This window comes from Acartia tonsa, chromosome 7 (assembly GCF_053477335.1).
Source record: "Acartia tonsa isolate MP-2025a chromosome 7, ASM5347733v1, whole genome shotgun sequence".
In the NCBI taxonomy this organism is placed as follows: domain Eukaryota; kingdom Metazoa; phylum Arthropoda; class Copepoda; order Calanoida; family Acartiidae; genus Acartia; species Acartia tonsa.
This window is the reverse complement of record NC_137266.1, coordinates 31219363-31236282: the sequence shown is the minus strand read 5'-3', so window position 1 is coordinate 31236282 and position 16920 is coordinate 31219363. Positions and strand designations below refer to the sequence as shown.

General features: G+C 30.6%; 2 protein-coding genes across 3 annotated transcripts in view; one reads left to right on the top strand and one right to left on the bottom strand.

The window, feature by feature from the left end:
- Positions 1-11429, bottom strand: part of LOC145325275 (glycine receptor subunit alpha-1-like) — a 46029-nt gene extending 34600 nt beyond the window's left edge. Inside the window, exons 1-6 of one of the 2 annotated variants that reach the window (XM_080168224.1) lie at positions 11298-11429; positions 8197-8285; positions 4798-4854; positions 4184-4217; positions 3594-3687; positions 3039-3089 (exon numbers count right to left, since the gene is read on the bottom strand). In XM_080168224.1, coding sequence (XP_080024350.1) covers positions 3039-3089; positions 3594-3687; positions 4184-4217; positions 4798-4854; positions 8197-8285; positions 11298-11366 — 394 coding nt within the window. In that variant the 5' untranslated portion in view covers positions 11367-11429. Of the gene's footprint in view, positions 1-2783; positions 2837-3038; positions 3090-3593; positions 3688-4183; positions 4218-4797; positions 4855-8196; positions 8286-11297 lie in introns of both variants that reach the window. The other variant, XM_080168225.1, reaches the window with a different exon arrangement.
- On the top strand, positions 50-1135 carry LOC145325276 (uncharacterized). The gene is made up of 2 exons (XM_080168226.1): positions 50-279; positions 343-1135. The coding sequence occupies exons 1-2, from the start codon at positions 178-180 to the stop codon at positions 991-993; spliced, it is 753 nt and encodes a 250-aa protein (XP_080024352.1). The 5' UTR covers positions 50-177; the 3' UTR covers positions 994-1135.
- Positions 11430-16920: the final 5491 nt, after the last annotated feature.

The window sequence follows — 16920 nt, the reverse complement described above, 5'->3', positions numbered from 1 at the left end:
GCAGCATTTTGTCATGGTAGTGATTGGCGCGGCTGGAGTGTGAAATTTTCTTGGTATCTTTCGATTTGTACCTTGGCATCCCTGACATAAAATTGATATGATGATTCGTATAATGTAATCTGTTTTAAATGTCGTCTTAAATATAAAAAAATATTGAAATTGTAATTATCAGGAAAGATGGATGATAGAGAGAGACATCGGCTGGTTCCTGGTCAGTTGCAAGAGGAGCACGAGAGGTCTTTAGAGAGGTTGGAGGATGGTAGGACCAACAGGCGGCGGGTGGTGTACAGAAAGGATGATAGGGCTGGTCCCAGTAGAAGACAGCATAAGGATGGGCGGCAGGTGGTGTACAGAATGGATGATAGGGCTGGTCCCAGTAGAAGACAGCATAAGGATGGGCGGCCCAGGTATGAATTTAATGATGAGTTTCTGAAGTTTCTGAAGAATAATGATGATATTGGCAACGACGGTTTGGAAGTGAATCTTGATGCATGGGACAGGTGGCCGAGCGGTCAAAGTGGTCTGGAGGAGGGCGAAGGAGGGTCAAGAAGAGGTGTGGCCAAGCGTCCTGCTGTTGGGTTAGATAATTTGGGTTCTAAAAATAAAAATTTGAGAGTAGAGGTGACATGTATTTTAAAGGTGGAAGCAGTAGTTCAACAGGTGGAAAATGCTTTGACAAGTCATGGGGCCAGTGTGAAGGGGGCTAATTTAGACATGTCACAGAAAGAGGCAGAAGTTCAGAGACATTTGACAAATATATTCAGCGAGATCAGGCGCAAAATAAGTAAAGATCTACCTGCTGTACCTTGGCAGCTGCAACAGGCTGGGAGTACCAGTGGGGCGGTGGCTGCCAGTGAGGTGATGGTGGTTCAGGGAGACGTTCCAGATATTGGTGCTGAGTTGGAGGTTCAGGCTTCAGTGCCTGCTGAAGAGGGTTCTGTAGCTGCTGCTGTAGATAATGCGGTAATGGCTGCTGATGTAGATTCAGATTAGTGAAGCCTTGACGGCGTCAGGAGGGGGAAAATGTAGTATAATTCAGTTTTAAGTTTTGGCTTAAAAGTAGAAACATCATTTACTCTTTATTGCTCTGTAAAAGTTAAGAGAACATTTAAGAGAACATTTAAGAGAACATTTATTTAGTTAGTCAGTTGCAATTGAGAGTCCTTACACAGAATACTATCTGGTTTGGGGTCGAGTCTTATTAGACCAATTCAGCTATTTACAGACATCCTACTACTTCAACTAGTTCAACACAGACAAATATTCCACCTCTTCAGAGTTATACAGCTAATTAATACCTTTGTATTAATTAGACAGACAGTCATCCTGCTACTTCATAGTTATACAGCTAATTAATACCTTTGTATTAATTAGACAGACAGTCATCCTGCTACTTCAGAGTTATATAGCTAATTAATACTTTGTATTAATTAGACAGACAGTCATCCTGCTACTTCAGAGTTATACAGCTAATTAATACCTTTGTATTAATTAGACAGACAGTCATCCTGCTACTTCAGAGTTAAACAGCTAATTAATACCTTTGTATTAATTAGACAGACAGTCTTCCTGCTACTTCAGAGTTATACAGCTAATTAATACCTTTGTATTAATTAGACAGACAGTCATCCTGCTACTTCAGAGTTATACAGCTAATTAATACCTTTGTATTAATTAGACAGACAGTCATCCTGCTACTTCAGAGTTATACAGCTAATTAATACATTTGTACTAATTAGACAGACAGTCATCCTGTTACTTCAAAGTGCATAGTTAATTAATACATTTGTATTAATTAAACAGACAGCCATCCTACTGCTTTGGTGTCCTGACATACAAACAGACATCCCGCTACTTCAGAACTTTCCAGCTTAAATAATCAGTAGTTTGACTTATTAATATATTTAACCATTTCTAAATAAAGTATACATATTTAATCTTATTTACCCAAAAACTGCATTTAATCCAATATAAATAAATACTTAAAAAACTGTTTGTATTTTGAATTAAATATTGAATCTACTCTATCATTAACTTATGTAAGTCTGTCTACATCTCATAATGGAATTTTACCAAATTTTATTTGCACTAAAACTAAAATACTGACCTTTTTTGCACCTAGAAATGAAATGCAAGATTTTATTCATTCACTTTTTTAATGCAAGCTTTTAACAAAATTGGTTTATCTAAGATAGAAATATTAATTAATTTAATTGCTAGCAAGAATTTGTTTTGTATCCTATTCGGTATATGTACAAGAACACTGTCTGCATTTATAATATTAGTTCTTTTTTCATCTAAGAGTAAAGAATAACGCAGGAATAAGCAGCCGCTAATTTTTATTTCGACTGTATTTTGTTTTCGATCAAGACTATCCAGAAGAAAAGTTGATTAGTTGACGGCTGAATATTGCTGTGGTTACGGATAACGAGCCCTAGTATAAAGTTGTATCCAAAATGCTAATATTTTAAGTTTTGTATCTTTGACCTTAGCAAAGCAACTAAAAATGACATGGATTACCGTTGTAGAGAACTCATAGTTCAAGGTATCATCGCATAAAGCTAATATTCTGTTTTAGAAAATGGTAATTCAAATTTATTTTGTTTATTTAAAGCACTTATATATGTAGAAAAATGGCGTTTCAAATAAAGATAACTTTATTAATTTAGCTTGACAATACTCCTATTAGAATGTTATACATACTTTCTGCAAAAGGCTTGAGTTCTTTTTTTTCAGTTTCTTTTCATAAAAATTTGAATTTACCATTTTTTGTATGCTTTCCTTATATTTGCAGGTTTAATAAAATATGTAGGAACTCGTAGCGCTTTTACTTGATCTAAATTAAAATTCAACATTTTAAAATAATGAAAAAAAATTGGTGAAAGATTAGTTTCTTATAAAAATTAAGGGTATTTAAAAAATCAAAAAAAAAAAAAAATCACGCATAACCTAACTTTCAATTGTGTGTTGAAAAGTTAACATTTCAAATAATTTTATGTGCACGAAAAATTTTCCATTTTAATTCTATGCTTTCCTAATGTTAGCTGGTTTGGTAAAATAGGTTGGAACTCGCAAGGCTTTCGATTGATCTGGATAAAAAAAAGTTAAAACAAAAAAATAGGGGAAACAAAAGTATTTGTTAGTTTGGTGTCTGGATTTCAAAATAAAAATGTTAGTTAAAAAAGGAGTGTGAATGAAGGGTTATTGAATATTATTTTTATTCATATCATTAAAATCAAATAAATGGAGCTTTCCCTTATAGAGCATATTGAGCATCGAACCCATCTCCAATTATATTTGAAATAAACTGAAAATCAGAAAGTGGTTATTTTTCTTTCATAATGCTACCCTGTACCCTAACATTACCGAAGTTAATTCTGATCAAAAATAATATACAATCACGAAAATCTTTCTCCTTATCTTCAATTTATTTCAAGATAAAAAAGGGGGAGGGCAACTTTGCTCGAATAGGCACTTTTAAGGAACACTGCCAAATATCATCCATAAGGTATAGACTTTTAAACTTCAGTACTATAAAGAAGAGATGGAAAAATAGACTTTTTGTCAGCGTAAATCTCTAATAAAAAAATTACCAATAAAAATATCAGGCATCCAAATGTTATTTGCCATACTGGGATTCAGGGAAGTATATCTTCCATAAGAATCCTCACTTTCCAAATATTCTTCCTACATAAATATAATATATAATTTGCAATAGTGGAGGGGGGGGGGGGGGGGGTCGTAGGATTGAGGTTATCCAACCACATTAAATTTTAGATTTTTAAAGAAAAAGGAAAATTTATTTCAAATATATACTTATAAGAATATTATATCAGAATAACTGAATTTTTAATATTATACATCTTTTGACATACATAATTGTATTAAATTAACAAAATTTCCAAATCCTAGTTTTTTAGTCTAGCCTTGGAGTTAGGATTTTCCTTGCCTTTCATAAATATTAAGCAATATGTAATACTTAGGAAATCTAAACTCCCAGGCTAGCCTAAGAAATTGGCTCAATATCAATGATAAGTCCATTTTTATTTAAACTATGAATTCTTTGATGGTCAAAATTCAAAAATAATAAAACAAAATAATACAAGAAAATATAATTGAATAGATTTAACTTAGGATAACTAAATTTGCTTAAGTTCCAAATAAAATTCACAATAAAACTTACCTTTGGCTTGATTCTAGTATCCTTCCAATAGAATCTAAACAAAATCACCTTGTATATTAAAATTGCAAAGATTTGCAGTTAGTTAGATTTTCTTGTCACTCTCCCCTTATGTAAATCTTTTCATGTTAAAATAAATACTCAGAATGACGAACATTTTATATTTGTTTGACATTTCAGAAAGAAAAACTTTGCTAATTTTTAACAGAGACTTCAAATTTGTAGGACACATAAATAAAAGGGGAGAAAATCTACTTTAAATTCTTTTATTTTTAAATGTTTTAGAGCAGCATAATGTTGTTTAAACACCTAAAGCTTGGCAGCTGCTTCATTTAGTTGCTCTTTGCAGTAAGCCGCTCCAACTGCTCAAAAGAAGCCGTTAAATCCACAGTCATGTCGCTTGTACAAATTTCGAAACTTCTGCAGCCGTAGCGGCAAAAAATGTTAGCTGAAATCTGCAAATTAAAACACAGACTATTTCGCAGCCGGCAATTAATTAACCGCCGACCAATTCACATTTAAACAATTATTACTGTTGACAAGACGATTAAGAAGGATAATGACTGAGTAATGCAACTTAATCTTCAAATATTTAAGACATAAAAAAGACATTTTACCTTAAAGTTGTCTCCAAAGAAACAAGTTGAGCCTTTTCGTCTATGTCAAGAATGTTTCTAAAATAAATTAAATGATTTCAAAATATTGAAAGTCTTATATGTTAAACAAGTGGCTTCTCCCCTAACATATAGGGGAAGCGCTTAATGAGGCGGTGTGTTAATCCCCGCCAATTGATACTCAAAAAAGCTGTAATAAAAAAATCAGGCTGAATTAATTTTTGTATCGCATAGTAATTCATATAAGTTTGATTGGTTCAGATATTTGCGAGATATTCAGCTTTGTATAGACGAACAGTAAAACATTAATCTACTTTGTATTATAAATTTTAGTAAAAATGGCGAATATTTGTCAGAGCTTTGAAACATGTATGAAGAATATTGAACTGAACCAATTGTAGGTGCAATTTTGTTCAATGAATTTTAAATTTGTCATACAGTTCATAGTCAAAGTTACGTCTTCATATTAATTAACTATTCATATTTAATAAGTTTAATTTAAACTCTTAATAATTTCTGTGATCATTTTTCAATTAAATACAACTAAAAGATTAGAAAGGTCCATAAACAATTACCATGGCAAACATTTATATAATTTTTCTCTGCATAATGCTCTTTTTGTCCAAAACTGTTTTTGGAAATGCGTTGAATTTCTCTCTTTCTCTCACACACTCTCTTAAAATAGAAATGATGGAAAATTTTAACGCAAAAAAAGAGTTTAAAGTGCATTTTGCTTTAAAACTTCTCCAAGCCAACCAGTTTTGTATATACTCGAAGTGTAAATTAAAGTTATGGTTTCGATTGATTTAAGAATTTTGCTCTTGAGTTCATTAATATTTTGAATCACCCTCTTTTCATTAGATTTTCGCAAGTAAAAAATACATATAAGAATGTAAACACTGACACACGACATACAGGGAGACATCAAAATAGACATAGTGCATTTATCTTTAGCAGCAAAGCTTTTCTAATTTTCTCCATCACATTAAGATTAAGTCTCAGGATATGATAATTACTATTTCAGGAAAGTGTCATGTGTGACGTCATAAAAATACGTCTATAAAGGAAGGATGTCACACTTGACACTTTTCGTATCTCCACTTTTTCATATTAAAAATATAATTTTTGATAACATTGAAATATAAGAACGCAAATTACTATTTTTTTAGAAGGAAGCTCTACCCCCCCCCCTTCCTTCAAAATACTCTGTATTCAGTTTTTGTTAAATGAAAAGTAGTTTTAATCTGTTTTTAATTCCCAACTTCACTCTAGATTAAAATTTAAGTCATACAAAGTGCATTCACACAAATACAAAAACCCTTTAAATCTTTTAGGAAAAGAATTTGAAAAATTTAGAATTGAGGTGAAATCGGCACAATAGATTTAAATGTAGGTCAGTATGTTATAATAAAATTACATTACATTGTTGATTATTTATGCAAAGGTTTTATAATTTTTGCTTCGTACCAAACAATGATAGGTACCTAACATTTAAATAAATACCAATCATATTAATTTTTTTCTTTTTCATCCCATCGTAACATAGACAGTTGAAAATGGTGGCACGATCAGTCAAGCCGTTTACGAGAACTTACTGGATAGGCATCTTTTCTTTATAATCCTTTGATCCTTTTACTTTCACGATCAAAACTTCCTATCTAAGCCAGAATTTTTCTATGTTTAAATCAAAATGATTAGTAAAATTTTCATAAAATGGCTTTCTTGCAAAATTAATTAAAAATTAGCCAATTAAAAATATGTCAAATGCAATATTAGCTGTATAAGTAATAATGTTCCGAATAGCAAGGTCAAGGAATAACAATCAAGGATAAAGAAATATAAAAATGATGATGTTGTATATTAAAGAAAATTGTACTGATTGTAAGTTTTTTTAAATAACATATTTTCTATTTTAACAATAATGTATGGAAAAATACAAAGGGATTTGAAAGCATAAAATATATGATAATGATTTGTTTAATTGTTAAAATATATATATTTTTTTTTTACATTTTCATGTATTTTGATGGTTGCATGTTAATTTGAGAAAAGTTACGCTGAAAATATACAAGGCGGCTTCTGTATTCCTGTTAGGAAATATCTGGAAAATATCAAGAGAATGCATTGCTAAAAATATGTAATGTGCATACATAAGCTTACATTTCCTCAATATATACATTAGTATACTACATGTTTTTATGCAAGTAATAATAATCAGTATATTCTTTTCTCGTATTCATTCGAATCCGGTGGATAGGAACCGGTTCTTATCCATACGAAAAAACTGTGTCTAGCATCGTATTATATCCAGCGTTCTACGAATATAAAAATGTACAATCATTCTATATCCGCGGAAAGCCGTTTATAGTACGATGCGAAAAATAACTTTTATTATGTCTTATTGAAAACGAGGCTTTTCTATAATTAGGGTCGGTAAAGATAAAATCTTTAAAATATCTAAAAATGATACTTTGGGAAAACCTTGATCAATAAATTCAGTCACTTAACTAACTGTTATCATACACATTTTCTATTGCAAAGAATGATCATGCTACAAATAATTAATTGCATGCTATAATGGTATACTTATTAAAATTCTTTATAAATTTCCAATAGCTTTAAAATAGTTGGATTATAAAAGCAATATAAGACGAAAGTCTTTTGTTAATAAGTAAGGAATGGATAGTAGCTTATGCTTGAAAAAATAATTTTTAAAAGCTGATATGATGTTCTTAGGATAACTCCCAAAGCTTGAAAAGTAGAAATTATTAACATTTTTCAGCTATGGTACCCTATGAGCCATCTTTATTATATCAAATAATATTTTTGTTCTATTCTATTTTAAGTGTATGGCAGATAAAAAAGAGAGTAATAAAATATTTTTACAGCACATTCCAAGAATACCAGGGATTCGGGGAGGGGATTTTAGAAGTTAAAACTATCTTCTCCTCCAACGTATTTGCATAACATTTTCATTTGTTAACTTTTAGTTGAAAAGAATAATTGTAAATTATCGGACTAATATTTCCTCCTTCATCCCTGCGAATACAAGAATAAATAATTATCTTTTTATGTAATAAGATAATAATATATTTCTGTTTGTCTGTCTATGTTTATTGATAATTGTGAACCAGCTTATAGTGCCTAATAAAAAAGACGTCATACAATATAACAAATGACCAATGATTGGCCAATATACATTTTATCATTGGTCAATTACAATGTATACTGGCCTATCATTAATCATTTGTATTGTATTGCGTCATTTTTTTATTTGGCACTATAATTGTTATATAGCCATGATTGAAATATCTAAAACAAGAGTACAACTCAATTAGCTTGGTCAAAAGAATTCCGTGCTGTATCACTACATTTGCACTAATAAAAAAAAAAATTCTTTACCTAACATTGATAGAAGCTTGTACTTGGAGGGGACCTCCCCCCTCTTCCACAGGTCTTTCATGTATGTTATACCCTTCTGCTATATTCAACTAAAATAAAATAAATTTGTTTACTATATTTTTTAGTGGCAGATATACTTAAGGTATGTTCGTAAGTAAGTTTGTACGTCTCTCACTTTTTTTTTTCAAACTCTCCCCTTTTACTTACTCCATAATTTCTCTCTCTCTCTATTCTTTCATTTGCTCCTAACATTACATCTTGTCTGCTTTTCCTTAAAATGTGGTTGCGCTACTTTTTAATATAATTGTCCTTGATATGATAACAAGTAAAACATCAAAATGTTCAGTAAATGTGTATTAGCAAAAATGTTTCAGAAAATTGTCTAATATAATTGTATTAGAATAAATACTAAAAACAAATGAAATATGATAAATTAACTGAATTATGTATTTTCTTCTTAAATAAACATGCATTACATAAATCAAGTATTAGAATATATTAATGATTACATTTAATCACTTATCTCTAAAGAATCAGGGAGAGTAAATTAAAGTGGTGCCAAAAGTTTCATAATGATGTTATCTTTTTTTTGTTGGCTTTAAAACTTTGGGCACTTTTATTCAATTTTCATTGGTTGATTCAAAATTAGTTTGTTCAGAACCTTAATTAATCTACAGAATGGATTATTTTGTGCATCATCATTGGAGAAATATATCAATTTATAGTCCATTGCTTTATCCCTTAAGATCCCACCTTAACAATTACACATAAAATATCCATGAGAATAAAACCAGACACATACAAACAATATACATATATTAGAAGACAGAATAACAAAGTCAGTTTGAGTACATGAAAGTTTTCAACAAATTGCAATAGCCTATATCTTAATGCAGACAAAAAAGCTCACTTTTTGTAATGCGTTACGGACGTAAAGACAGACTGACAGACAAATCAATTGGTTCATATTGACAGGGAAACTTTTCAAAAGAAAATTCAGATGCCTATCTTAAGATAAAGACTAAAAAATATATCAGTAAAGACAAAATAAATATACAGACTAACAGAAACGGCTAACTTATATCGTAGATTTGCTACTAAAAATACACTAAAAAGTTCAAAACAAAAGATTAAAGTGCTGTAGCTGTCTAAAAAGAGATTAAAATCTGTAATTAAGAATTAAATAGAGAAAAATATATTTTTTTGTGTGTATAATTTTTTTTATAGATTACTTTTAACGCATTTGTCTTTGTGATGCGATGTGCAAGTTTTAATGACTGTATTAAACATCTTCAGGAGCGCAGATAATCTTTATTTTTAAATGTCTGTCTATCTCTGCTTTGTTTAAGTTCTATATAAAAAAGGGCTTCTTGAATTTCTTGTGAAGGTTACAATGATCTGTGACCAATTACCATAACAAATATAATTCACCTATCATGTTTTTTAAAATAATTTAATGAAGTAGTACATGAAGTATAAATATTTCTTTAATACATGCTAATATCAAATAAAATATAAAAAAAAACATAAATATATTTCAAACACAGAAAGATAATAAATAACTTAACAGATCTATATGCTCTGAAACCATCCTAAATAAAAGTAAAAGATTTAATTTTTCAATTTTGAAAACATGAAATTTGTATATTTAACCATAAATTGTTCCAACCTCCTAGCAGCTGTTACACAATAGAAAAACATAATAAAACAGGGATAGAAGAAAGCTAAACCAAATAAACATTTCTTTCACTTATAAGTTTAAAATTCTTGCTTTGGTACATTGTCATTTTTTGGGGGGAAATTGGAATGAAGTACAAAAATATTTATGCAGGTATAAAGTCTTTCAAGCTTGATTGAAATTTTACCTTAAAACACTGTAGAACTTCTTTGCAAATATGATTTTAGTATTTGGTTACATAAAATGCTTTGTTTAAGTCTAAAAATTATTCTTGCTCTTTACCTTGATGAACTGCCAGGTTTGTTGCATCCTGTGCCCGCCAGGATGAGATATTTAAAAAATTTCAACTCTCAGTTGTGTGTCATACCCTACCCACATTTAAAAAGTCACTTAGTTATAGTCCTCTATCTTTCACGCACAAAACGTGAGGAAAAGTTCACGAGCAAGTTTATCTACAAAATTATTAAAAACAATCCTATTTCCCAATACCTTTTTCCTTTAACATGTAAGCTTATGGAAACGTTTAAGAATGTGTAATACATAAGATGGTTTAGGAGGGAAAACTTATAGCAATTTCTAAACAGTAAAGAAATCAATTTATCTTAAATTGTGTTTTAGAAATGTTGTAATAATTAATCTTACAATTTTAATACGGAAGGAGGATATTACACACATATGTATATTAAACAAGGACAATTACATCCAAAAAGAAAAGCTCAAACAATCAGACAAAGGGACAGACGGACATTAAAAATGCTAGATAAGCTATGCCTTAAAATTTAAAAAAGGATTTTGAAATCTGAACAGGAATTAAAAACATTTGACATACTAATGAGATTCAGATTATTTTTAAATTAAAAGACTAATTTATCTTTAAAGAAAGACAAACGCATGGACACATTATAATTGTGGAACTGTTTCGCAGCTACTAATTTTGAATGTTTAGAGTAAGTAAAAGTATTAAAGAACATAGATTTTTGCAGAAAGATTAGTTTTTAGTACAAAAATAAAACTTCAAAGCGTTAAATTTACGCTTCATTTAATGAAAGATATTTGTAATTTTGCTTGAAAATTTTCTTACAACAGATAGGATTCCAATTACAGTTTCAATTGTTTTAAAGAAGAGTTTTAAAAGCATGACTTTTGTACATTTAGGCTGTGTCTGTTAATGATTGTCCCATTGTCTAATTTAATGAGTTTTGCTTTTAAGATGGTGTCATTCTGATTTTTATAAGTTATGATAAAGTTTTAAAGTCAAAAGTTGCTTCCCTAACTATGTATGGCTACCCTGTACATAATACAACCTATCCTTACCTGACGTATTCAGATTGTTTTCAGATTTTTATATATTTATACAAAGGGTACTCAATTTTATTAGTTTCTGGCACAGAAATAATCTTATTCGGATAAAAAAATTCCTCACCTGATAATCAGCTCTAACAACTGATATAAAAACAAATAAACAAACAAACACTTTAGGTTTTACAAACATTTTCACTTGTATTTATGACATATAGAACTTTTAGAAATCTGAAATTTGAGAACTTTAATATTTGAAAGATTTTTCTTTAGATTTAGTAGATTTTTTGTTGCTTAAACTAAGTATTATAAAAGCAAAAAGAAGAAAATATTTCAAATGTTACAAAACAATTTACATAATTAACAAGGATGACAACATCCACAAAAGCAAAGCTCTAAAATCGAGAGAAAGGACAAATGAACAATAACTCTTGTAGAGTCTCATAAAATAATGAGCAGAACATTAATTTGTAAGCTTTAACAAAATTTTACATAATTTTTTTTGCAAAAATCGCATAAATACAAGATGCAAAAAGAAAACATATTTTCAATTTTAACATTTGATTATAGAGATGCCTTTCTTATAGTACTGTACCTTGTTGTCCTAGGAATCTTGATTATAAAAATGAGCTTATTAGGATAATTATATCATACAAAAATTTGTTGACAAAAATTTTAAAAATCAGCTTGTTTTTAATGGACGGACGTAGGGATTTTGTGGTATACGCTTCCTAAATAGTACCTATGTAAATGTTATAGGAATCATTATACAAAGTTTGAAATCAATGGGACAATAATAAAATGTCTAAATTAATATTGCCCAAAGGTCAGGGAAATCTTTACAATGAGATTCAACAATCTATCTCTGATAACAGCTGAGTAAATTACTTTTTGGACTTAGAAACAGACAGAAAAAGTAAATAGAGGGTCTTTGTAATGAAGAAAAATTTATCACAGCTTTTATAAAAACTAATAAAACAATTTCGATTGATTATAAACAAATATTTTTCTAAAGTCAAACTTACAAAAATAAATAAAACATTTTTTGAACAATAAGACAAAGATTTAAATACAGATATGATAATAACTAGAGCGTAAGAATAGTATTCAAAAAATCAGATCAATCGGATAATTTCATCACATAAAAATTTGTTGTAAAAAAGTTAAATATCAACATGTTTAAAATGGACGTACGGACATTCTGGAAACAATTATAGAGTTGCTACGCTTTCTAAATTGTACCTAACTACTTCAGGAATCACCAAGCAAAGTTTGGAATCGATAGGAAATTCTAACGTGTTTAAATTACAGAAAAGAGCTAACTGTCTGTGACTTACGGACAGACGTAACGACCCTAATTATAGAAAAGCTTCGCTTTTAACAGTTTTGTAACTTCAGAACTTAGATTGTTCAAAGAGAAAGATTTAAAAGATGTTATATTGTTTTGATGTACAATTAAAAAAATTATTTTTCATGTCAAATTGTATTGCGTCGCTACTTAAGAACATGATATTCCTTGTAAAAAATTATAATAAGAGTTTGAACTAATTTAAAAATCCATTATCACGTATAGATAAAATGACCTATAAGAGCAAGCTCTAATTTCCGACTAAATAGTAAAAAAGAGTCTAACATAACAAAACACTGTCCGTACATTTTTCTCGGAAAAATGTGAAAAATTGTCCATCCCTATCGCTTTCCTAGGTAAAGTGTATTGTATATAAATATGTGTGTATGTGTGTGTGTGTGTGTGTGTGTATGTGTGTATGTATGTGTTGTGAGTGTGTGTAAAACTACGGTGACGCCCAAAAGTGACCCTCCGATATTCAGAATAAGAACCGGAGTATAAGAATTCTTACTCCGTTAAACCTCTGAAAATTAAAACTTTTTATCATTTCCTCTAATCTATACATGTTATATCTATATTTATACTGTTTAAAAAAGTTTTTGTATGTCGCACCTTATAGATGATGTCATTCTTGCTGTAATTTTTTTTAAAAGCTAAGCTTTTCTATAATTAGGGTCGGTCCGTCCGTACGTCCGTCAGGTTAGAATTGTCCTATCGATTCAAAACTTTGCATGATGATTCCTGTAGTAATTAGGTACAATTTACAACTCTATAATCAATACCAGAATGTCCGTACGTCCATTTGAAACATGTCAACTTTTTAACTTTTTTGACAACAAATTTTTGTAAGTTACAATTATCCGATTCTTCTGATCTTTTGAAAAATGATTCCTATTACAGCAAGGTATAATGTCCCAAAAATGAAAGTATGTCCTTAAACAGTATCATCTATTTATGCAGTTTTGCAACAAATTTACTTACAATATTGTTTGTACTACTACTGATGCATTAATATTCTGCTAATTCAGTTCTGACAATCTACAAGTGTTCGTTTGTCCTTCCATTTCAGAGCTTCGCTTTTATGGATGTTGTCATCCTTGTTTAGTTTTAATACTGTAAGGGGCTTTGAAATTTTTTTGATTAGGCTCTACAATGTTAGATAGTTGACAATTGGTTGCACAATTCCAGTGGTTATCCTACTGTAAGACTAATTAGGTTCTTATTGTCCATTTAAATCTCGTTAACGACGCAACTGAAGGAGTTTTTTTTTATATTTTAGGAGAGCTTCCATTTCTGAATTAAAAGATACTTTTTAGCTATTCTCCTGAGTCCTGCCAGTAAAACAAGACACACAGAAAACTGTCCCGAATTTGTATTAATTTTAAGGAACAAGACTCCAGTGACGTCATATTTTTCTTTCCCGAAAAAGGGAAGGGGGGAAGAAAATCTCTTCAAAAGAGATGGGGAAAACCCCCTTTTCTCCCATCTCTTTTTTCTTCCCCCCTTCCCTTTTTTTTCTTTCCCCCTTCCTTTTTTCGGGAAAGAAAAATATGACGTAACTGGAGTCTTGTTCCTCAAAATTAATACAGATTCGGGACAGTTTTCTGTGTGTCGTAAAACAACTACGTAAAATCAGAAGTTCGGCGAGCAGAAATATTTTTGTTCGTTGTTTTAGAGCTTGATAACATATGTACAAAGAAAAGCTTTTCTTAGGCTAATTTCGAAAGAAAAATATCTTTGAATTTCATTATTTTTTACTTTGGATGAGAATCTTGACAGTCTAAATTAATTGAAACAATTAATATGACAATATGAACGTCGCAACCATTCAATTATTTGGACAATAAAATGATTCCAGATATTTTGTTGGGGGGGGGGGGGGGGGGCAAAATGGTTACTAGTCTACTTTTCCTTTTTTCTTGTCCTATCTTGTTTTCATTTTTAACGTACAAGGCGTGTTCTATAAATCTTAGTCTGCCTCACTTGTGACTATGTATTTATCTCTCTTCGAACATCTGTTGTTGAACATTAATCACAGGTACCAAACAATAGATATAAAAATCAAAGACCTAATGGTTACGGTACTGTTTAGAGGAGAAGGGTTACAGATGGTAACCACTGACCAGACAAGAGATCCAACCACAATTTGTCTCAAGTTTGTCGCATTACAAATCCTGTTTCTTTGTCTGAAACATTTTATTCTTGATTCAATTATTGAAGACAGTTTCATCAAATTATTTCCAAAATTGTTTTCAAACAAAGATATTTGGAATAAAATTACCATAGTACATTTTAGATATGAACAAGGCAGAGAGAGACGGGACAATGGGCTGTTTATTACACTGCACATTGGGGCATATCAGCCAAAAAGGGGATTTAATGATTTAGAGCCCGAATTTCTTGTTCAAAATGTCAAATTAGAATGTTTGAGGTCAGGGAATGCATTTCTTAACTTATCAGAGTAGTATGAAAATTTTTCAGTAGCGCAGCTACTCTATCACTAGCTTTTTGGGCCCTTTAAAGTGTATCTATGTCAATTGTAGTCCGATTTTAGTGTTCAAAGTGTCAAATTAGGGGTTGTTGGGGCCTGCGAATTCATTTCGGTAGAAGGGGAGGGGATGGTGTAAAGGGGGTGGATGGGAAATTGACATCAATTTTTATAAACTAATATCTATGTTTATAATGAAATTATGATTCTTGTTTACTGTTTATCGGTATATTAACCCTTAACAGTTAGGAGGAGGGGGTCGTTTCCCCCCCCCCCCCTCCTCCCCTCCGTTTTTTTCTATCATATTTTCTGTGTGTGAAAGATAGAGGGCTATAAATGAGTGACTTCTTAACTATGGCTATGCCACATAACTGAGAGTTGGAATTTTTTGAATATCTCCAGCCTGGCGGGCACTGCATGCCAGCAAACCTTGCAGGGTCATCCAGATAAAAAGCAAAACATTTTTTCTGACTTAAACAAAGTCTTTTATCTTACTAAAATATCATAAACCCTTATGTAAAATATAGGTATTCAAGTCAATTTTAGGTTCCAGGTATGATCTTGAAGGTCCTGATCCTCCAGGTCTCTAGAAATCTTTAAAAGCCTCCTGTGACCGCAATTTTTGACTTAGAGACTTCAAATTTTAAATTTAAGCTTTTCTTGTATGTTTACATAACGTATTAAAATTTCCTAAAGATCCGCCGCCGTTTTCCCGCCACCTGCCGACTGCGGCGGCTGGCAGCTGCTAAGTACAGCTGCAGCCGCCAAAATTTATGTTTTGAGATTTATAATATAAAATTTACATAAAGATAAACATTTTCTGAAAAAATTGTATTTGTAGCTTCAAAAAAAAGAAAATAACAGCTTTTTGAAATTTTTAAGTAAAAAAGGACCTAAAAACAAAGGTTGTTGAATAAAAGAGCGAAGTAAGAGAAAATTGACTTTGAATCACTTGTAGTCGGAAATTCATTATCAATCAGGGGACCTGCAAAAAGAACCCCCTCCCCCCCCCCCCCCGACCGATAAATGTGCGACAAGGGGCCTAACTGTTAAGGGTTAATTAACAAACAGGGATCTAAGGGACAAAACAATGACCGATTAATATATGTATCATTGTATATTGTATATACCTACTACATAATATTGATACATCAAATTATATTATGAAATTGATTACTGTAGATGACAATTAGTGATTAAAATATTTCAACACTCTACTTAATGAACCAAGCAATAAAAAATCAATAAAACTTCCTAAAGTTTTTAGGTCAAATAATATAAAAAAAATTTTTTAAAAACTTTGGAGACTAGTGTAATAAACAGCCCAATGTCCCCTCTCTTCCTAAATAAAACTGCAGATTTTAAAATAAAGACCAAGTAATTACATAATCTAAAAACAAAGCATTACCAATAGACAGACACATAACACTTGCTAATTCCAATTTCAATTAATTATAAGAACACAACATTATTTGGATATTAACTTAACCTTTGGGACATTTGGCTGTTTCTTTGAAATCTGATGTAATATGGATGTAAAGGGAAATACCTTTACCAATAAACAGAGGCAACAATGAAAGACTTCAAGAAAAGACCTTTCAATCAAAGTGTCTGTTTTAAAACATGACACCCCAAATTATTAAGCCGTTACAATGATCTTTGGATGAACATTTGAAGATTGTAATGTTTTCTATAAATACCACATATATATCTAATACCAAAATATGTTTTTAAGGAAATATCTTTCAATAAGAGGTTCTTTATAAAAATAAATTAAATTGAGCAGCAAAAACTTGAAAGCTTTATATTGATATATATTTTCTTATGTGGTGAAGGTTGTGGGAAAACCTTCTTGAGTATATAAATATTTAAATGAAAATGAAAAAATATGTTTAATACTATTAACTTATA